Source organism: Cryptomeria japonica, chromosome 5 (genome assembly GCF_030272615.1).
Source record: "Cryptomeria japonica chromosome 5, Sugi_1.0, whole genome shotgun sequence".
Classification (NCBI taxonomy): domain Eukaryota; kingdom Viridiplantae; phylum Streptophyta; class Pinopsida; order Cupressales; family Cupressaceae; genus Cryptomeria; species Cryptomeria japonica.
The window spans coordinates 308465236-308488377 of record NC_081409.1 but is presented as its reverse complement, the minus strand read 5'-3'; the positions used below and the strand labels follow the sequence as shown (position 1 = coordinate 308488377).

The following is a 23142-nucleotide window of genomic DNA, read 5'->3' as shown; positions in this document are numbered from 1 at the left end:
GACTTGGCAATTTGTAAGGTAGAAGGAGAAATCACCAAATTACCTATTTTTGCTTTGGGGAGATATGCCTTTACATTCAAAAGAGGGGGGAAATCCACTAGATTCGGTGACTAATTAGATTAGGACTGAATACTGAGTAGAATAATTGAAATGGAATATGTTTGACCCTCTTTTGTAAGTTGACTAGCTAAATTAAGACTGTTGAAAATGAAGACCAATATGAGAAAATAGTGAGCTACAGATTTGGGATTTTTTCATGCACCTAGATCTAAGAAGTTCGAGATGATTCAGAGGTTCTTTGCAAAATCTGTCAAAAGTAGTAGGGATCGTGTTTCTAGACTAGGTTGCACACCCTCTTGGTCCTCCAAACTTTCTATGCGTCAAAAAGGGTTTCTTCGTCTCTGCAAATAAAGCTTAATTCTAGAAGTACAATTGTGCACTTGCTTCTTGCACACACAAGGAAAGGGAAATGTGTGGGGAATAGGGGTTTGCCTTTAGGTCAAACCCCGATTTAGGAATTAACCAAGTGGTTGAAATAAGGTAATTGAAATGATTGAAAGTAGAAATCCTCCTCTTTGAGGGGATGTTGAATTGATTGAAATAAAATGCTTATACCTGCTTGTGAAGTTTTTCTTGCCTCCACATGGAATTATGACTTCATGAATTAGAATGATGATCTCTTCTTTAATGCTTGAAATCTTAACTCCATTGTTACTCCAAAGCTTGAAGGAAGACTGAAAAATGCTCAGTTGCTCTTGAATTATTGAATACTTGATCTCATGACTGTTGGGATGCTTGATAATGATTGTGTATGATCATGGATGTTCAAATGAGAGGGGAAATCCCTCTTATATACTTTCCTAGGGAAAAACTTAATTAATTTTATGACTTGAGTTGACATGGAGGGGTTTTCTCACTTCAATTTTGAGGTAGGTCAAGGGGAGGGGCCCAAGGATAGGTTCCCATTAAGAGGGACCAGGGCGCCACGCCCTGGTCCTGCCCAAATTTGGTGCAAGATCAAGGTGGCAGTTGGGTGCATCATTGAGTTGAATGAAGATTTTGACATGTGTGAGCATAATCAGGTCTTTGATAAGGCTAAGGGGTGCAAACACTAAGGCAAAGACCCAAATGCGGTAAAAAATTGCAAGGGGTCCAATTTTAGGATGCTACATTTAGCCCCCACTTTAGTGGGAGTATGAGCTTATGAAAATACTCACGGTAAAGTACAAGGAATTCAGATTGAAAGACTTTCACAACCTCGAAGAGGCAAGATATACCAAGCCCCTAGTGGACTTTAGGATCTTATGACTTCAATGATAAGATAAAAGGGAACATAATGAGAGAGAAAGAGAGAACCATGACTACAACTAGTAAAGTTCTCTTGCTATGATTCATGGAAAGAAAAAGCACAAAAAATTACAAAGCAAATACAAAGTTCGGTAAGTAACTTTGAGTGACAAAATAGAGAATCATGAGTGGACTGTATGCACCCACATTAAAGAGATCCCACATGCCTTTTCGGGAGCAAATTATTTAAGGTAGGATACACACAAAAAGATAAACAAGTTATCACAATAATTTAGCCCCCAAGAGAGGACAAATCAAAGGATAATGAACACAAAGCACAAAACATGAGGTGGTTTCACCTAACTTTGGAGTCAGTATGATTTTTATGATAAAACTCATGTATATCATATTTCATAGAATTTTCCTCATCCCCTAAAGAAAGGAAACCACCATGGAAGAAGGGAACACATGTGTCTTTTGAGTTAACATAGAAGAGACCAAAAGAGATCTCAATGTTTTGCATCACCCTCAAGTAAACAACACTAGGGGCAACAAATAGAAGAATGTCACAAATAAGCAAGAGAGGAGAGAGAGAGAATCTATGATTCTAGTGAAGATAATCAAGCATGCCATCCTCCACTTGATCTTGCTGATCATTATTTCGGGAAGGTGGACAACACACAAGAGGAGCCACAATCAAGCACAGTAGATGGAGTTATCACAAGTTGCAAACAAGGACCATGCTCTAATGATGAGTCACTTTGTTCCTTACTAGGAGTTAGGATTAATGATTTTAAAATTTTTGTAGATAAATCATTATCAACATCAATATATTTATATATTCATCATCAAAAATATTAGGATCAACATTTTCAACATGAACAACATTTTCATCAATTTCTTCATCAAGATTAATAAGAATAAGAGGTCTAATAGGAATAGAACTTGAACCATCATTTGTTTCAAGGATTTTGCATCTTGAAGAATTAGGTTGAACATCTTGTTTAGGAGAAAATGAAATCATATCAACAGTTGGTGTTTTAGGATAAGAAATAGTTTGGGAAGCGGCTTCATAAGCTCTAGTATGATGTCTCCATCAAAGTTCTCTTGCATTTAACAGTTTCGTTTATTTTTGGCTAAAGGTTTAGGTTCATCAGGTATAGTCTTTGTCTCTTCTTTTAGGGAAGGATGAATGGGTTGAGGTATTTTAGGTTGGATAATAGGAGAGGCCAATAATTTCTCTCCATAAGATGAAGAAGGAGGAACTGCACCATATAAAGGAGGAATGGAAGGTGTAGGAAGGAGACCGGGTCCATCATGAGGAGGAGGGATAGGTCTACCCTTAGTAGGAATAGATTGATTCTTAAGAGGAAGAGTATTTATACCTTTGGGAGGAAAAGTAGACTCATCCATAGGAAAAGGGATAGATTCTTCTTTAGGAAAAAGAACATCACTTTCCTTAGGAGAAAGGATAATCTTCTCTTTAGGAGAAGGAATAGGTGCCTCTTTGGGAAGAATATTATTTCTTTCCTTAGGAGGAAGAATAACCTTATCCTCAAGAAGGGGTATATGATCATCAAGAGGAATGATAAATGTCAGATTTCTAGGTTTACTCAAGGGTAAAATAATTTCATTTTTCTAGTTTTGATATGATCTAAAGAGAGCATCACTTCTAGGTTGAAGAGGTTGGAATCATTCGGACCAAAAGTAATCAAGACAATCATTTCCATTCCTCACTACAGGTTTATACATGCTATGATTGATAGTTATGGTTTTATTATTATGAGGAAATTTGAAACACTTATGAACTGTGGAAGTGATCGCTTTCATGGAAGAGAACCAAGGATGTCCCAAATTCACACGAAATTGATCAAATGTAGGAATGATATAAAATTGAACATCTAAGTATTTAGTGTTGACATCAATGGGAAGTGTGATAGAACCAATAGAAGGACAAGAAAAGCCATCAAATATTGCAACTACCACATCAATATCATTATATATCACTTGATGCAATTGCAAAGTATAAATAAATTCTTCAGTTATCACATTAACCATGCAAGAAGGATCAATAAGCACTCCTCTAGATGGTATACCTTTTATTTTTGCACTTATGTATAATGGACCATCAGATGCTTTAATGGTCTCACTAGGATCAAATGCGGTGCATAAATCCTTAGGAGGATCTTGTTGATCTACAAGGTTCACCACATTATTAGATTCAAGGCCAACATCATTGGGAGAGAAAGCAAGATGATAAGTCTCAATCACATTAATGGAATGGGATGGTAAAGGATCAGTGAATATCTAAAGGTTTTGATTAGGAGGAGCTACGGATTTGTTTCCTTTATCATTCACACCTGCCACAAATGTATTATTATTAATCAATTCTTCAATCCTACTTCTCAATGAATTTTTTTTTCAGTATCATGACCAGAATGACGATGGTATTGGCAAAAGGATTTAGCATCAAAGTAAGGTGAAGTTTTCTTAGATGGATCAATTGGTTTGATTTGGGGAAGTTTTAACATATTCCTTTGTATTACCAGAGACATAATGCTATGGAAAGATTCATTCGAAGGAGTAAATTATTTTTCTCTTTTAAAGTATTTAGACAAAGGAGGCACACTTGTAGTGGCTACCAATTGATTTTTGTTGTTGTTGTTGTCATTGAATTTGAATAATTCTTTATTTGGTTTGAACTTCACAAATGGTTGTTGAGATCTATCACCCTTATCACTTAGAGCCATCGAAGGAGTTGATTGTTCTAATTGACTCATAGTCAGTTGATAATTGTGAAGTACTATGCACAACTGTAGAAAGGAAGTAAAATTAGTTAAAAGAAGTTTATCCCTAATATATTTTTGTAAATTAGCAATAAAAATATTTTGATTATCTTTATTAGGCATAGGAAAAGAAATATGAGAATACAAATGCTTATATCTGCCAATAAAATCAGTTACTTTTTCTTTAACACCTTGTTTGTAATGCATCAAACCAGTCAAACTAACTTTAGGACCAATATTATTGTGAAATTGCTGAATAAAAGAATTAGCTAGATATTGAAAAGAAATAATAGAATAGGGAGGCAAAGAACAATACCATTTCAAATCTCTATCCCTTAATCTTCTAGTAAACAATTTTGCTAACAATCTTTGATCATGAGCAAAGTTACTACAGAAAGTTTGGAATGTTTTAACATGAGTTAAGGGATCACGTTTTCCATTATAAAGTCCCAATTGACAGACTTCTACATGTTTAGGAGGGAAAACTCTAATAATTTCATTGGATAATGGACCCACGACATCAAATGTGGGCACATTATACTTAGATTTATTCATAGAAGCTATTTGTTGTTGTAAGGAAGATACTGTTTGGGCTAGACTATTATTGTATCTTCAGTAGAAGGATTGTAATTAGACATGTTGGATTGAGAGGGAGGATTAACAATGTTGAATGAAGGTAGAGATTGAGAATAAGGATGTGGGACACTATGATAAGTAGGCAATGGAGAAGGTTGTGTAACACATGGAAGGCTCATAGGAGGAATGAAGGAATTGTGATTGAAGGAGTTTCTCCCTTGACAAACATTTATAGGTGGTGAGTGTGATTTGGTAACAAGGGGAACACTAGTGGTAGGAGGAATCAAAGAAGAGGTATTTCCCCCATGAATAATATTTTTAAGCATGACATTTTGTTTAGAGGTAGCCATGATGTTTCATGTGAAGGTAGGAACACTATTCATAGGAGTTATCAAAGGAATGGAATGATTAACGTGACTAGGGGATTGTGTATAACCTATGTTTTTAGCACAACAATATAAACAATACTACACAAGATATCAACACCATGTTTATCACTTTGAATCATTTGTTTTAATCCTTCAAGCAATGGGAGAACTTCACTTTTTGGGTATTCTTGACTCATCCAATGTTAAAGATTGTCAAATTGATCATCTACCTTCACCAATTGGTCAGTCAATACCCTACTTAATGACTCCTCCTCACTATGAGAATTACCAAGAGGATAAATGAGAATATCTTTAGGATTGGAAGAACCACCAATATACTCATTTAAAAAACTATCCAAATTAGGCTCCATTTCCTCGGTATTTAAACCTTGGGCGACCTTAAGTCTACAATGTCTCCTTATGATTGAAAGAATAAAGATTAATAAGGAAATCCCCTAGGAATTTAAAATTTAAAATTAGGGCTTTGCCAAAATAAACTCTTAATTTAAATTTAAAATTATTCCTTAGAAGATAGGAATTGAAATTTAAAATTAGGGCTGAAAATGACCTCTTAATTTTAATAAATTTGAAAGGAGGGAAGATCAAATGTAAAATTAGGGTTGTTCAAAGATAACCTCTTAATTTTAAAATTTTGAAATTCTAGAATGTTGAAATATTGAAGAAATCAATTTAATTTTAAAAATTAGGGTGCATGTAATTAACAACTTAATTTTAAAATTTAAATTGAAATGTTGAAATTCAGATTTGTTTTTTACCTTAGGACAACCTAAAATCAATAAAATTTCCCAAATTTTTGGAATTGAGTAGTAAAATATAGTCAAAACATTCCCGAATTTTAGGGAGAAAAAGTCGGGACCAGGTAGCTAGCGACTTGGTCGGACCAAAATTTTACCAAATTTTGAAGGAAACAAGATATTGTGATTTTAATGCAAATTCCAAAAGAAGATGGGAATTGGAGATGTCTAGATATGGAAAAATAAGTCATGAAGGTCGAACTAAGACACACTTAGGATGTTCGAGAAGATGATTAATTGAAAGAATAGAAAAAGAGCACACTTAAGGGTCTTCTTTTAAGATATAACAAGAGGCTTAAGGTTTAATTGAGTCAATTAAATGCTTAAAGGAAAAATGAAAAGTGCACAAGATTAATTTAAATTTAAAAATTAGGGTTTGTTGCATAAACCGCTTAATTTTAAAAATTTGAATGTTGTAAGGTGGGAAAGTGAATTTTGAAATTGAAGCAAGTATTCAAATTTCAAAACTAATTCAAGATATACACAATCCACAAGTTCAATTTTAAAATTAAAAACTAGGGGTTTTTAATTTAACCACTTAATTTTAAAAAAATTGAAAGTTGAACATGTAAATGAAAACTTTAATTGTAAAATTGAAGAGTTCTCAAATCTAAAACAAATAATCCACTTTAGACAAATCACAAGCTCAATTTTGATTCTAAAAATTAGTTTTTTTGTGAATTTAACCTCAAAATTTTTTAAAATTGCAAGGAAATTAAGCTTGTAATTGAAAATTTGAATTTTAAATTGTATACACTCAAATCTGAAAAAAAAAATAGTATCAAGGATGTAAGGAGTCGATTTTACCAAAATATAAAGGGGAAAATAAGGGGACTTGGCAATTTGCAAGGTAGAAGGAGAAATCACCAAATCACCTATTTTCGCTTTGGGGAGAGATGCCTTTACATTCAAAAGAGGGGGGAAATAAACTAGATATAATCACTAATCAAATTAGGACTGAATATTGAGTAGATTTATGAAATAAACTAGATATAATCACTAATCATATTAGGACTGAATACTGAGTAGATTGATTGAAATGGAATATGTTTGACCCTCTTTTGTAAGTTGACTAGTTGAATTAAGACTAAGTGTTGGAAATGAAGACAAATATGAGAAAATAGTGAGCTATAGATTCACAATTTGGTCGTGCACCTGGATCTGAGAAGTTTTAGATGATCTGGAGTCGCTCTGCAAAATATGACAAAAGCAGCAAGGACCATGTAGCTAGACCATGTCACCCACCCTCTTGGTCCTCCGAATTTTCCACGCATCAAAAAGGGTTTCTCCGTCTCTACAAAAAAAAGCTTAATTCTAGAAGTATAGCTACACACCTGCTTCCTGCACATAGAAGGAAAGGTAAATGCATTGGCAATAGGGGTTTTCCTTTAGGTCAAACCCCAGTTTTTGAATTAACCAAGTGGTTGAAATAATATAGTTGAAATGACTGAAAGTAGAAATCCTCCTCTTTGAGGGGATGTTGAATTTATTGAAATAAAATGCTTATACCTCCTTGTGAAGTTTTTCTTAACTCCACATGGAATTTTGACTTCATGAATTAGAATGATAATGTTCTCTTTAATGCTTGAAATCTTGACTCTATTACTACTCCAAAGCTTGAAGGAAGACTGAAAAATGCTCAATTACTCTTTAATTCTTGATCTCTTGAATGCTCGAATTCTTGATAATAATTGTGTATGATCGTGGATGTTCAAATGAGAGGGTAAAACCATCTTATATACTTGTCTGGGGGGAAATTGAATTAATTTTTTGACTTGAGCCTACATGGAGGGGTTTTCCCGCTTCAAATTTGAGATAGGTTAGGGGGAGGGGCCCAAGGATAGGTCTCAATTAAGGGGGACTAGGGTGCCATGCCCTAGTTCTGCCCTAATTTGGGGTAGGATCAAGGTGGTAGCTAGGTGCATCGTTGAGTTGAATGAAGTTTTTGATATGTGTGAGCATAATTAGGTCTCTGATCAGGCCGAGGGGCACAAACACTAAGGCAAAGACCCAAATGTGGTCGGAAATTGCAAGGGGTACAATTTTAGGATGCTACAAAATCATAAATCGATTCCAAAAATTAATAAGTGGTGGCAAATAAGCTCCACTAAGTGAGAAAGAAGTGGCAACATTTTTCTTAGATTAGGTTGACTAACTCTCCAAGTTGTCATATAACCTACCTAAGGTGGCTTACAGCCATTTGTAGAATACAAGAGTTAATTACTTATTAAATAATAAGTAATATATATATATATATTCTACACTAAAAATAATCACCTTTGAGGGTATCAAAATATGGGAGCATCATAACAATGTGAATAGATAATAGGATTTATTTTTAATATAATGTTTCTCCTAGCACAAGTATGCCATTTAATTTTTCATTAAGAAAGCTTAGAATTTATGGATGGGATCAGTTAACCAGAAAAATGACTTTCTATCACTTGAAAATAAAGGAGCACCAAGATAGATGCATGGAAGAATCTCCTTTCTGAATTCAAATTACTTAGGAATTCGATTTATGATCAAAACAAACATATTAAACAACAAAATTTTGTTTTTAACTTTCTATATTATTTTAGTTGAAACCTAACTATTGATTGAAAGAACTATTGACATGGATTATGCTTCTTCATATTAAAAAATTCCAGACAAAATGTGTCATCACCAAACAAATAGTGAGTAATAGGGGATCACTTTCCAAAATGTTGTTACCTTCCTAATTCTCAAGATGATTCTCAACAAAAAAAATTCTACTAAGTTCCTCAACTAAAATAATGAATAAAATTGAAAATAATGGTTCACCTTGTCTCAAATCTTAAGAAGATTGAAAAAATCTAATCGAAGAAATATTGATTAATATAAACAATATTATAGAAGAAATGCATTACAATATTCATTTTCATCAATGGTAGTTGAATCAAAACTTAGAAATTTAATTAGAATGTTTCAAATGACCCTATCATTGGCTTTAAAAATATTAAATTTTAGTGGAATAAAATGAATAACTTCATGTGCTAAAAGAATTCCTTCAAATATTTCTATCCTAGGAATGAAGCCACCTTTTTCCACAAAAATAAATTTTTAGAATATCTTAGCCAATATACATGCTAAGGATTTTGTAAAGGTCTTTTATATTGTATCACTGTAGAGAAATTAGCCTATATTCTATGAAAGAGTTATAATTCTTTGAAAAGGTATTAATTTTATAAAAATATTATTCATTTGCTTTGGGATCTTCCTATTTTTTCTTGCTTTTTCTAGATCCAACCACATCATGCTAAACAAATTTCTAGTGTTTTTGGAAGAAAATAGGTAGAAAACCATCCAGGCTTGTGTCTTACTGCTTACATAGAGAATAAATTAGAATGAGAGGGGCTAAGAAGTTATAAATCTTATCCCAACTATCATTTTTGTGCATACAAGGTAGCAAGTTCCCTAGCAGTGCTAAAAGATTCCACACAAGAACTCTACCAAGAGAATCATAGAGAAAAAAAATTGATTTCAATCAAGATTTTATTGATCCATTTCATATATTATCAGAGCTATGGTGACAATGTGAAGGCATAAAATCTACATAGTGTTGCAATGAGAGAATAGTTGGAATGCATGAAGAGAATAGATATTTGTGAAAGGTAGTTTGATTTAAGTAAGGTTTGGCTATGATACTTATGTTGATTTTATTAGTACTTGGGTGGAGGTATCTTGTCTTTTGTTTCATTTAGCTTGTGAGAAGGAAAATAGGTTGAAGCAAATGAAGTAGCAATACATATATTTTATACAAATTAATTATTTGACATCATTCTTTTAGCTTTAAAATTAGATAATATTTTGTGATTTGATATCATAGGTAGGAATCACCGCATAAATTCATGGTTCTAATTGTGTACTACCAAGTTATTTCTATTTTATGAGATTATGCAGATAATATCCTTTATATTTGGGGCATCTAAATAGAATATATAGAAAATTTAGACCTATAGAAAGGTGGGCCTAAAAATGGTTTATTTCTACACCTTAGTCAAACATGTTTCATATGTTTTCTTCTATCTTACAAAATAAAAATTATTGGAAATTTGATGTTCTAACTTTCTTTTTGGAAAAATAATGGGAAATAATTTAAGTAGAAAATACTAATCTCCTTTACTCTATATTTTGGCCCACCCTTCTTTCTATGAGTATTTAGCAGTCACTCATGACAATTGAAGGTCATTAAGATTTAATTAATTTTTATCTACAAAAGTTTGGTAAGGATATTAGTTACCAATGTGATCACCTAGCTCAATAAATTCTAATTGATTTTAACTTTGATTAGTGTTGTATAACATTAGAATTGTATTCTTCTCTTTTATCAAGTTTTGGGGTCCCTATCAAAACTTGAGTGTGTGAGAATGTACTCTCTATTCAGAGATGGGACCCTTGTTTCCTAACAATTATTGATCTAGTCAAAAGATTTTGGTTTCATTATCTCACTCCTTGTGAGAATCATCATTCTCACCTTACTGGTGACCCTTTTCCTTTTTTTCCCATCTCTTTTACATTCATGGATGATTTGTAATTGGTCTAGGCCCTCTCCCGTGCTTACCTAATCAAAAAATTATAATTTTTTTTTAAACACAAGTTATTTTCTTATTAATTTTGATTAGAGGAAAACAGATTTGAAGGGTCCTAAAACCCTTTACATCAAAACCATCTAGTCAAAAAAACCAAACACTAACCAACCACTAGACATAAGAAAAAAAACAACACCAAAAATAGGGGGTCAAAACCTTGAAGACCTTATGGAGATTTCATTAATTTTTCATTCTTTTGAATCAAGACTTGATTAATACTACATACCTTATGGACTATACTGTCAATGGGAGTTATAACCTTGTCCCTGTTGTAAGGCCTAGTATGAGGACCGCGTGAAGAACCAAAATCCAATTCATTGGGAATAGCCATCCTCATAGATTTGACATTGGCAATAGGGGAATCTGCACCCCCTTTGGAGATAATCTAGATAGCCTAAACTTGGAGCTTCAGTAGATTAAGTCCTTTAGAGTTATTCTCAATGATCGTCAAACTGAATACAACAACCCTCAATTTATCTTGAATCTTAGCATGGGACTCCTCCAGGGATTTAATGCATTGACCATGCCCTACCTTCAGATCCTTTATTCCCTTAGCTAGCTCTTGAATAGTGGAAAAAAATTATCCATGTTCTACACATTTAAATTTTGGACAAACTTATCCTTCAAAGAATTAATCTCCAACACCATCCATAAAAACATGGAAGTCTGGCTATTCGTAACATCCTTCACATTCTTAATCATATGGCCAAAATAAATGACAAAAGAACTTTTCTCCAAAGGGGTGATATTACCAATATCCATAGGAATTTCCACATGCAAAATAGTGTCAATACCATTGGCATGCAGGGGTGGGAAATAGGGGATTACAAACTAGGCTTAGTCTTTGATTCCTTATGTTGTTTCATCTTCTTTTCATATGGAGGACCACCTACCAAATGAGGCAACACTTTCCCCTTCCCTTTCACTGAACTAAGAAAGGGACCCCCCAATTTTCCTTTACCTTTAACATCATAGCTGGGGACTATAGAATCAGGTACTTACTCCTCTAAGGGGAAATACTCCGAGTCCTCATAATCTAAAATCATAGTTTTATGGTGGGTTGAGGAACCCCTTTTGGGTTGTTTGTGTTTCCCTAAATGAACACCCACACCCTCATCTGAGAGTGAATTCTTCAAATCACTTGAGGAACCCTCAAGACTAACATTGTGATCATTATATTTCTTGGAAATAGGAGCAAGGGTCTTATGAATAGAAATGGATTTAGCCTAATCCATGATGAGGAGAATCAAACCCTTATGAATAAGCAGGATAGAAGGGTTTTTTCTATGAACTTTCAAACTATGACTAAGAGAAGAAATAGATAGAAGGGTAGCGAAATGCATTTATCATGTCGAAAATGATTAAGGATAAAAAAATAATAACTAAACAAACTACAAAACCTGCTATCCAAGGTAACATACCACATAATGACTTATGCAACTTCCTCACAAAGGGGAATGAGAGTGGTCCTATCATAACCTCCATCAGTGGTCCTCTCAACTTTCTCCCATTCTCCTCTCTAAAAGAAAATAAAAAGAGCCCCATTAACACATTTCCTATCCCTATAAAATTTCCTTCCTTCCACCAAGGTATTAGACACCTTTGTCATGACCTCCTTAGTAACCATCGGCTCCATACCATACAACTTGAGAGGACCCATATCCGAGCCCTCCACAAAAGAAGCAATCACCTGCAGATCCAAACCATGCAATTTTTCAATATAGGGTGTAAGGCCCCTAGTTGAGAGCTCTCCCCAAACCTTGGCCTGGGTTCTCCTACCATTTGTGATACACAATGAGCTCAACCCTATTCCGATCTCCATTCATGTTGTAGAAAAAAACCAAAAAATCCAAGGCCACACAAATGTTAGCCCAAATGGTGAGAAAGAAGCTCATAAAGAGGGTGGTATCTTCACGCACCATTATGGAGGACATGCCACTTCATGTGAATTTGAAATAAGAGTTGATCATTTTCCATGAAGCCTTTGAATTAGCACTCATTTTGATCATTTCAAATTAATATTTTAATATCCTTGGGGATATGGTCCATAAACCCCCACCTTATCAAATTATGTCAAGACACACCAGATTGGCCAACCTATGGACAACCAAGTTCCCTTCTCGATAAACATGAGCAACAATACACTCATCAAAGGAGTTAAGAATACTCTTGCAATGAATAATAAAAGTCTTGATGGTCCAACTAGGGGATTTAATCCTTATTAAACAATTAACTATATTTAAAGAATCACTTTCAAGCAATACCTTGGAGAAGCCACTAGAGACCGCCATCTTCACACCAATGTAGGTTGCATAAGCCTTGGCATAGTGGTTTGTCTGAGACCAAGGCATCTTTTATTATTGTCAAGAATATGTGAGAAGCATTTATAAATGCCATATTCATAAAAAATTGTCAATAAAAATCATTTACAAAGTTAGTTTTGATTTAAATTGTATGATTTAGAGTGAAATATTCAAACAAAGGAAATAAGGCATGTTTGAGAGAGGTTTCTTCATGTGGTCAAAAAGGTCATAAAGAAATGTTAATTAGGCATGTGAATGTTCCTATAGATTAAAAAGGTGACCGTAAAAGAATCACGCTCCTCCCTATTGCATTCATTGCTATTAAAAATCTCTTCAACTTGCTTACTTACCTAAAGGATCATGTAGGATTTCATCATTTATATGAAAAGACAAAGAGAATGGCCATTCAAAATTTTATTCCTTTACATCCATCCATGTTACACTTGAAATTGTTTTTGATGGTTTGAATGGATCTTCAAACAATTATTCTTGGATTTTTGGGGCTATTTTTACTACACTTGACAAGGCCTCCAAAGACTAATTAAATACATCAAATGGATGAACTGTAATAGGGTCATATTAGAGGTTGGAAGAATTTCCATCATCTCAAAGTAAGCTTCTCACATTGAGATGGTGTTTTGCATGAGAAAAAATTATTTTGGCTTTCTTTATTTGTTTCCTTTTTTTGCTAATAAATTTGAAGAATGTATATATTGATGAGTTTTCTTTTTTCAAAGATAGGTAAGGGATTTTTTGGACTCAATATGGATTATTTTTTAACAATTTTATGAGATTGTGATAAAGAACTATACTATTTTAAGAGTCATTAGACAACTTTATGGAGTTCTACGAGTGTAGATCAATATGAATTGTTGTCCAATAATTTATAATTTTGTGTTTCAATACTTTGAGAAGATGATATTCCAGGAACTTGAGAACTCAACTCAGAGCTACACCCTTATGAGGGTCATACGACAACTTTTTTGATTTCCACTTGATTCAAGGTTGGTTTCTTCAAAGAAATATCTTCTCATTAATGAGAATAATTTATTTTATGTAATTAGTAAGTTTTCTTATGTAAGCCTTAAGGGGGGTTCGTTGGCAAAGCTGAAATTTGAGTTTTCAAGGGTAATTTGACAAGAACAATATAGTAAAAGGGGAACGTTAGCATAGATATTATTGTTTAGTGATATTGTAGTTAACACAATGGCTAAGGATATTTGTAATGCTCCTCTTTCCAATTTTTTTGTTCATCAATGAGATCAATAAAAAATCTATTATGTTTTCAGTGTGTATAAATTTTAAAATATATATTGCTATCAAATTAAAAAAATATACATGTACTAAAGCTTCAAGTTATAAATACACAAAACAAATCAAAGAAAAATTTATACAGTATATTAAATTTATTTTTTAAAAATTTTATTAGAAACAAAATTATAATATCTATTTTATAATAAACTACATTTCAATAATTTTTTAATTTTTCAAAAAAAATAAATAAATATATACACTTCATTACTATACATACAAATCACTTTCAATAGATTCAAGGCTAAAAAGTTCAAAACATATATATATTATACACACACACACACACACACACACACATAAACAAACAAACAAACAATGACATCTATTTTAAAAATAAAATAGAGTCTATTAGAAAAATATGAAAAATACACTACTTTCTATTTTAAAAATTTTAAATTAAAAAACAATTTAAATATATACACAAAATAAACATATTATAGAATAACATGAATATTAAAATAATAATATAATATTAATAGAAATAATAAAATAATATTAATAGAAATTATAAAAATATTCTAAAATTAAATATTCATCTAGAACTTACCATGAGACAAAAAAAACAAAAACAAATTTTAATAATATAATTTAGGTTATAGTTTTTCATTCATTTACTTGATATTGATTATTAGTTTAAATTTTAATTTTTAAAAAGTGTTTTTATTTAATTTAAATTATAAGATGTTCATATATTATAGCATAGAAACCTCATAATCAAATTAATGTGTATGATGGTATTTACTTGAAATATTTCTCCCATATTTAAATATTCATCATAAAATAAGTATTTTACTTAAATCTTATATATTTTCTCACATATTAAAGAGATCGCTATAAAGGAATGAGGATAATTTATTTAACATTTGTTGAGTGTTAGGAAGTATTTAAAGAAAGCTAAGAGTGTTTATAAAAATGGCATTTCTAATATTCTATAGTTCATTTTTTACAAATTAATTAGATAAAATATCTTCATATTTGTTAATCATATTAGTGCTATTAAATTAAATTTTTCTACACCACAGTCTTATATTGTGAAAAAGCCTCATAATTCTAAAGAAACTTAGCTAATCCAAATTCAAATAGAATTGACAAAAGAAATTATATCATATCAAGGTCATGTACCTTCCATATAAATTTACCCACATATTCTAAAACCATATATTTAGCACTGTATAATTGAGATATCCAGATTCTCTATTAGGTTAGTGTGGCAAGGGTTAGGGTTGAAATGTATAAATATTTCTAAATGTTTTTTTTTTTTGGATAAGATGACAGTTTGTTTTTAGATAAAAGTAGATAGAACCATCGAACTATATTAAATTTTGAAAAGTTTTTTACAGTGTCTGGTTAAAAAAGCACTGAAGGGAAAGAACTAGTAAGAAAACCCTTCAGTATTGCTTAAGAAACACAAGCCTCTTCTACCCAATACAAAATGCCCACTGGCATAGTACATAAAAAACCCATCCCAATTACATAAGTTGCATTAGATATAAAGGAAGCCACTAGCAGAAGCATATAGAAGGAAGATTTTAAAGTATGATCACCGAAGGATGCATAGTCATTGCTACCAAAAACACCAGTCTGAACCATCCCTATCTATTAAACACAATTCTCCAAACCACTAGTTAGAATAATACCACATAATAGAAAGGAAACCATAATCAAAGACCCTGTCAAAATAAACATTGTAATCAAGCATAGAAAAACCCAAATGAGGAGAAAGAGAGGATGCTGAAGTCCTCATGGAGCCAAGATAAATCCAATCCACAAAAAAGACCATAGAACGATCCAAGAAAAAAGAAATAAAAGGAGGAGCCAATTCAGATACCAATTAATCTGTAGATTCCAAGAACTGAAGGACAACCACCAGCTACCAACCCGAACAAGAGATTCCGGATAAAACAAAATATTTTGACAGGTAATAGGTAATGACAAAAAAGAGAGAGACATAAAACCCACCACAGAACTTCCATATGTACCATTCACACAAAAGAGCATTATCAAAATATGATGGCAGAAGATCAAGCAATAGGCTGGCCACGTGAAATTACCCAATACGATGTGAAAACGAGCATGCCACGAAACCATAATTCTCATTGTAAACCCAAAAATGAAGCAAACTAACACGTCACTGTAATCATCAGTGAATGACTATACAAGGAGAACGCATGAGAGAAGATACCCAGGACATCCCTCCTAGCTAAACCGAACATGATTAACACAAAAAAAAACACAAAAAAACCCAATCACCAAGAAATGATTACAGGAAAGTGCCCACACAAAACAACAAACCATAACCTGTAATGAGTACTTCCAAAAAGATACTCAAAGAACAATTATAATAACAAAACATAACATGTAATGAGTACTTCCAGAGAGATACTCAAAGCATCGTTAAAATAACAGGCCAACTAAATATGAAATAAAAGCCACAACAACCTTATTTAGAACAAAAAAATATGTGCCAAAACAAACAGGCACACAATTGCAGACCCCACACCCTTCATGTTCCATGTATAAATTCTTGCCGAATATGCCATTAACAAGGGAGTTCTCATAAGATGAACACCCTCCTCAATGTCACATATGAAAGAAAAGCCACACCAAATAAGGAGAGTGGTGAAGACTACAACTATGCCCTTCTTTACTTCAAATATTCCAAAACCAAGGAAGGGATCTCATCCACACTTACCTCCAGCATATTAGCATCACTATCAATGGCTATGTTAGCCAAGAAATCTACAATCTTATTCACTTCCCTATAACAGTGGGAAATCAAGAAGGAATCAAACAAATCTAGTTTTTGCAAAATATGATCAAGTATATATTGTAATTGCCAACAGTTCAACTTCTTTTTCATGACACTTTGAATAATAACCATAGAATCACCCTCAATTATCAATTCCTTAATTCCCAAAGATATAGCCATATCCAAACCCAAGGACAAAGCAAAGAATTTTGCCCAATTGTTAGACTTGAAACCAATCGCATGACAACGAGCCTGAATAAATCTTACCTTATGATCATAAATTACCATACTTGCCCCTTCCAGGCCAGGATTCCCATGAGAAGCACCATCAAAATTCAATTTAAAGTGCCCTTGCGGAAGAGGTTTCCAGCAAGCAAAATTTCTCTTACTTATAGCACTAGTCTTATTCAAAATAGATCCAGGAGAAGCTAAGACTGATAACATTCTCTGGACTCGAGTTACCCTACCATCCCAATGAGAAAAGGAGGTGAGGATTTCTAAATTCTTATAGATAAAAGATAAAGCAACTTCAGAGATGGAAGATTCAATCCTCAATAAAACCTCAGCCAAGGGAGAGCTTGTTTGTTTAAAAATCCTATTATTACTCTCTAACCAAATATTCCAAACCACGATAAATGGAGAAATAATCCAAAGACATGCATAGAAAGATGAGGCAAACAGGAGAGGCCAGAGTCTAAAGTGGGAAAGGAGATCCTTTCCAATAACAAAGGATAGGTTTAGCTCTTCAAACAACCATTGCCAGCAAGCATAGGCAAAATCACAGTGAAGAAACAAGTGTGCAGAGGATTCTAAATTTTTATTACAAAAGACACAAGAAAATACTGCAGTAATACCCAACCTATCCAACCTCATTCCTGTAAGGACCATGTCCTACACTGCTAACCAAGCAAAAGCACTAGCCTTTGGGAGGCAAGCCATATGCCAAAACAACTTGTATGGCCAAGTAGATAAGTCTTTAGCAACCAAGAGATAACTATAGCCATCCTTAACTGTGTACTTACCAGAGATATTCCTTGTCCAGATAAGTTCATCATCAACATCAGAAAGAATTATTACTCTCTCTCCCAACATCTTTTCATATTCTAATTTCACATTTTGATCAATATCTAAAAACTCAATTGATTTCCATCTTGCCACCTTATGATTAGAATTTAATGTATGAAATTACGATGGAAACTGATTTTAACTCAAATGCAAATGTGAACAATACTCTTGATAGGGTAGAATTAATAAAAACATACACACATGTATGCATACATACATAAATAAGTATAGAATGTATACATGTTTGATAAAAATAAAAATATACTATAAATACGTCAATATATATAAAGAAGGTATTGAAAACAGAAATTTGAAAAATAGAGATGAAATTCAAAATAGCTATAGTACCAAATAAACACACAATTTATATTATTTTGTAGGTTTCTATAATTCTCTTCAAATCTCAAGATTATTAAATTATTAAAAAACACTACAAAATTTATTCACGCCATGATATTATTTTAATATACTTGATTGAAACATGTTAGTTAACATAAAAAATATTTAAACTTATCGAAGGCATGTTTATACCAATTAATTAAAATATTTTTTTTTAAATATTGAATAGCTTGTACAAACCACCCACGTTAAATTAATAACTCCCGCCTATTCGATGGAAGCATTCATTCCACCTCACCATTCTCTCAATTTAGTCTGAGGAATTTATGTGCGGTAATACAATAATATAAGATTGTTCGAAAGTCGTATCACATTTCGATTCATCTATTCCCATCTTACCAAAGATTTTTCATTAATTCAGCAACGAGAATATAAAAATCTACAAGAAGCAGAACAGTGTAAAATATGCGTTTGGGATAAGTTAAAGAAAAGCTGTTCAAACAGAATTAGTATTAATCTTGTAACAATACGTTAATTGTTGTATCAGTCTCCAAATCACTAAATACGTATCGCATTCATTGTTTACTGTTTCACGATTTCTGCCTATAATGACAAGTATTTCTAATGCCCAAGAAAAAACAGAATTAGTAAGAATTTAAAGAAGCAATGCCAATCTTGTAAAATGAATATACAGTACTGTTAGAAGCTCCAAACAGTACTTAAATAGAGCAGACAAATTCATATATGAAAGACTTTTCCTCCAGAATAACGCTTAGAATTAAAGCTTCAGCAATTCATAACATTAAGAAGATGCTTCCCCGTAAATTAAGATACAGACATCAATATCATTTTAGAAACTGAAAATTTCTTGACGTTGAAATCCAAGCTTTCACTATCCATTAGCTAAAGCGAGGGCAAATTTACCTATCGAAAATCAACAAGGCTTCCGATTGAAACCTGCCATTTTTACCTGCAATCACTAATTCACTCAATACTAAGGGAACCAGTTACATTGGGCTTTAAAGAGCAACGGTATTCATTAGTGAAGCATGTAAACGCCTGCCGTTAGATGTAAGAACTCAGAATATTTTCCAAGGAGAAACAAAAGAAAAAGCAAATATTGAAGGAAACTGTCTCGTGTAAAGATAAACGAAAATTTGTATCTCTAAATCCTTAAAATCATTTCGCGAAGAAAACTGTTGGCACTCCGTCGGGTAAAATGAATCTTTCAGGTTTCTGATCGAAACCTGCCATATATTCCTGCAATTACTAAGCGAATCAGTTACATTTAGCATTAAAGAGACACGGTATTCATTTGTGAAGCATGTAAGCGCCGCTGTTAGATAGTAAGAACTCAAGAATATTTTCCATGAAGAAATCAAAAGCGAAAACAAAGATCAAAGGAAGCTGTCTCGAAGATGTAAAGATAAATGAAAATTTGTCTCTATAAATCCTTAAAGGTCATTTCACAATAGAAAGTCTAGGCACTCAGTGAAATAAAATAAATCTTTCAGGATTGCATCTTCTGTCCCAGACGAAGAAATGTCACTCATTCATTTATTTCAATTATTCTTGCAAATACTTTCAATTGTTTTTACAAATGCTTAGTCCTAGCTCACAACTACTCTAATAAATGACTGTTAAAAGACGATAATCTTCTGTATTTTAGAAACAGTGCTGCAAATAATGCATATATCTCTGGAAAAAATAGCATTTAGTTTGCCTTTTATCCAGCTTTAACATCCTTAAGGAGAGGTAAGAACTGGTGAAAAGTCGGGGATCTATCGTCGGGAATTCGTCTGCAAAGCAAGGAAATAGAAAATAATACAAATAAAAGTGCGTCAAGTTCAGACAAAGTTCATTCACAAATTAGCCACTGAAATATGATAAATTTGTATAAAATTGTATAAAACGAAATTACATTATTGTTAGCAACCCCAAACCGTACTTAGATAGAGTAGACAAATTCATTAATGGAAGACTTTTCCCCCAGAATTAAAAGAGTTTAACGAAGCAATGCCGGTCTTGCAAAAACATAAAATGAAGTTACAGTACTGTTAGCAGCCCCAAACAGTACTTATAGAGCAGAAAAATCCATATATGAAAGATTTTTTCCCCAGATTAATACTGAGAATCAAAGCTTCCGCAATTCATAACGTTAAAAAGATCTTTCCCGTATATTAAGATACAGACTTCAAAATTTCACAATGAAAACTGAAAACTTCTTAACTTTGAAATTCAAGCTTTCGATCCATTAGCTAAAGTGAGGACAAATTCACATATCCCATATTAACAAGTTTTCTGATCGAAACCTGCCATTTTTACCTGCAGTACTACTGAATCAATTACATTTGGCTTTAAAGAACCAAATATTCATTTTTGAAACATGTAAGCACCGCTGTTAGATAGTAAGAACTCAAAATATTTTCCCAAGAAGAAAACAAAAGCGAAAGCATGAGGGAAGCTATTTCGTATATGTAAAGATAAACATAAATTTGTCTCCTTAAATCCTTAAATATCATTTCAGGATAGAAAGTCTAGGCACTCGGCGAGATAAAATAATATTTCCGGATTTGCATATTCTCTACCGACGAAGACATATCGCTCGTTTATAGATTTCAATCAGTATTGCAAATTGTTATTACCAGCTTTCAATTGTTTTTACAGATACTTATTCCTAGCTTACAACTGTTCTTATAAATGACTGTTACCAGCCGATAATCTTCTGTATTTTAGTAACAGTGCTGCAAACAATGCATATTTCTCTGTAAAAAATAGCATTTAACTTGCCTTTTATCCGGCTTTATCATCCTTAGGGAGAGGAAAGAACTGGTGAAGAGTCGGAGGTCTATCGTCTGGAATTCGTCTGCAAAACAAGGAAATAATAAAATTAAAAGTGCGTCAAGTTCAGACAAAATCTATTAAAAAACAAGCCACTGAAATGTGATAACTTTGTATAATACCCTAAAGGATCGGGTCCAATTCCAAGCTCGACGCTCGGCAAACGTGGAGTAGCAACACAAAAGCTTCGAGTTCGAGACCCCTCCAACGCTTCAGGTGACTGCTCAGGCCGATGTGGAGACACAATTTGGTTCTTTCCGTCTGCAAATTTTACACAATTTATGAAAAATAAATAAGCAAAATTCAAATTAGTGGACAAATTCTGAAGTACTTACACCTGCCATGGGTTTTCTGGTGTGCATTGTGAGAGGTCCAGGCAGCGAACGTCTTGCCGCACTTTTCACAAATCCATTCCCGCGGAGGCAATTGCAGAAAAGGATTATCCTCCATTTTCACAACCAGAACAAAATGTAGAGCCTCACTAAACCAAAATAAATCCCTTTTCTACTTCGCGAGTAAATTTCAGTTTCAGGTTATATGTAAAATATTCATCGTTTAATTGGTCCTTGCATGAGGGGACAGACAAAACTTTTTAACAGAATGACAGCTGGCGGGCTCACAGAATATTTAGATTCAAGACCGTTAATGTTTAGAATAGCGGGTTTTCGGACTGTGAAAAGCGCTGCTATTTCTAATAATAAGCGTCCAATAATATCTTCTAATTAAGTTTGGTTATGTTTTTCCTTTTAAGTCAATTGAAAGGTTTTGAGTCCAACCATTCTTCTAGGTTTTAAGTTTAATATTAATTTGTTGAATATAAGATTATTTAAAATTATTTTAATTTTGGGATCTGTAAAATCAGACATAGAATTGAGTTGGTGAATCACAAAGTAAATTTCAGTTTCATGTCGAATGTAAAATCTTAATCATTTCATTTTATAACATGAATATTTAGAAGAGGTTCTATATAATATATAGAAACCTAATTAATTTTTTTTGAATGGATTATAAAGTTTTTTGTTTGTTTTTGTAATGTTATGTGTGATGAGTCACTTTTGCTTTGTCTATATATCCTTAATTAGAGCCCAAGTTACTATTGCAACAATTGTGGTCTAAGATATAGTTTTTGTTCTAGTGAGTAGAAAATCAAGTAATTTAAACTATTTGCTAGAAAGGTGTTTAAATAAAAAATAAATTATAACCTGAAATTACGATAATAATTGCTTAAACAATACATTATATGATTCTAAAAAAAGACTCTAGGTATTCTCACATATGGAGCTAGGGCTACTAGTTGGTATATGGGAAATGACACCCTAGACTAATTAATACATTGACCTAGATCAATCCTTCTCCCACACAACATTTAGAACATGAGTCACCAAAGACTTAAGGCTTGGCTATTGTACATAAGGAAGAACAAGGTTGTTTGGGAGCTCTATTCCTTTATTGTCAAGATTGATTCAAATAATGGCATGATATAAGTTAACAAACGATCAAATGGACTCAATGAATAACACACATATGTTATTGAATAAATATAAAAAAAGAAAGCATATATGGGAAGGTCAAAAAGTGAGAGACATGATAGCGAAAAATGGAGAAAAATGTCAAGAACAATAGAGAATTGCTCTAGCATCTGAGAAATCATATAGGAGTTATAGAAAAGTGTAGGAATTAGCAGATCTAGGAAGTCAATAAAGAGGAACGTATCACCAAAAATGGGGCAAAATGTTGATAACACTAGACTGTTGTTTGAGTGTTCAAATATCAAAAAAACTAAAACTCTTCACTTGTGTAGATCTTATGTAATCTAAATATTTTGAATCTCACACTTTCCTTGTATAACATCAATCAAAGACCTAAAAAATGAAATGATGAAAATGGTTGCACTAAATAGGAGATTTCCTTATTTGAATCCCATGTTGGTGTTTTCACCTCCACAACAACAATGATAATGATAATAGAGAGTGCATGTTCACAATAATTAGAGGAAAAATAAATGATAAAGACTGTAATAAAGAAATTCCATGGAATAAAGTTATTATAAGTGTAAAACCCTTGTTTGATTGATGTTGCAACATGA

At 32.7% G+C, this 23142-nt stretch overlaps 1 protein-coding gene across 2 annotated transcripts; it reads right to left on the bottom strand.

The window, feature by feature from the left end:
• Positions 1-19636: 19636 nt before the first annotated feature.
• On the bottom strand, positions 19637-21650 carry LOC131057123 (uncharacterized). Of its 2 annotated transcripts, none has more exons than XM_057991308.2 (4): positions 21398-21650; positions 21179-21317; positions 21006-21081; positions 19637-20014 (listed from the first exon to the last, which is right to left on the bottom strand). In XM_057991308.2, the coding sequence occupies exons 1-3, from the start codon at positions 21504-21506 to the stop codon at positions 21009-21011; spliced, it is 321 nt and encodes a 106-aa protein (XP_057847291.1). In that variant the 5' UTR covers positions 21507-21650; the 3' UTR covers positions 19637-20014; positions 21006-21008. The 2 variants fall into 2 exon arrangements, with proteins under 2 accessions (XP_057847291.1, XP_057847290.1); XM_057991307.2 differs by having other exon boundaries at positions 21392-21637.
• Between the last annotated feature and the right edge of the window lie 1492 nt (positions 21651-23142).

Excerpts from the sequence above, each read along its gene's own strand:
- LOC131057123 (XM_057991307.2), bottom strand. The coding sequence starts at position 21,506 with ATGGAGGATAATCCTTTTCTGCAATTGCCTCCGCGGGAATGGATTTGT. Across the intron at positions 21,318-21,391 it reads CCAGAAAACCCATGGCAGGT|ACGGAAAGAACCAAATTGTG; the intron begins GTAAGTACTTCA and ends TAAAATTTGCAG. Across the intron at positions 21,082-21,178 it reads ATTGGACCCGATCCTTTAGG|ACGAATTCCAGACGATAGAC; the intron begins GTATTATACAAA and ends CTTGTTTTGCAG.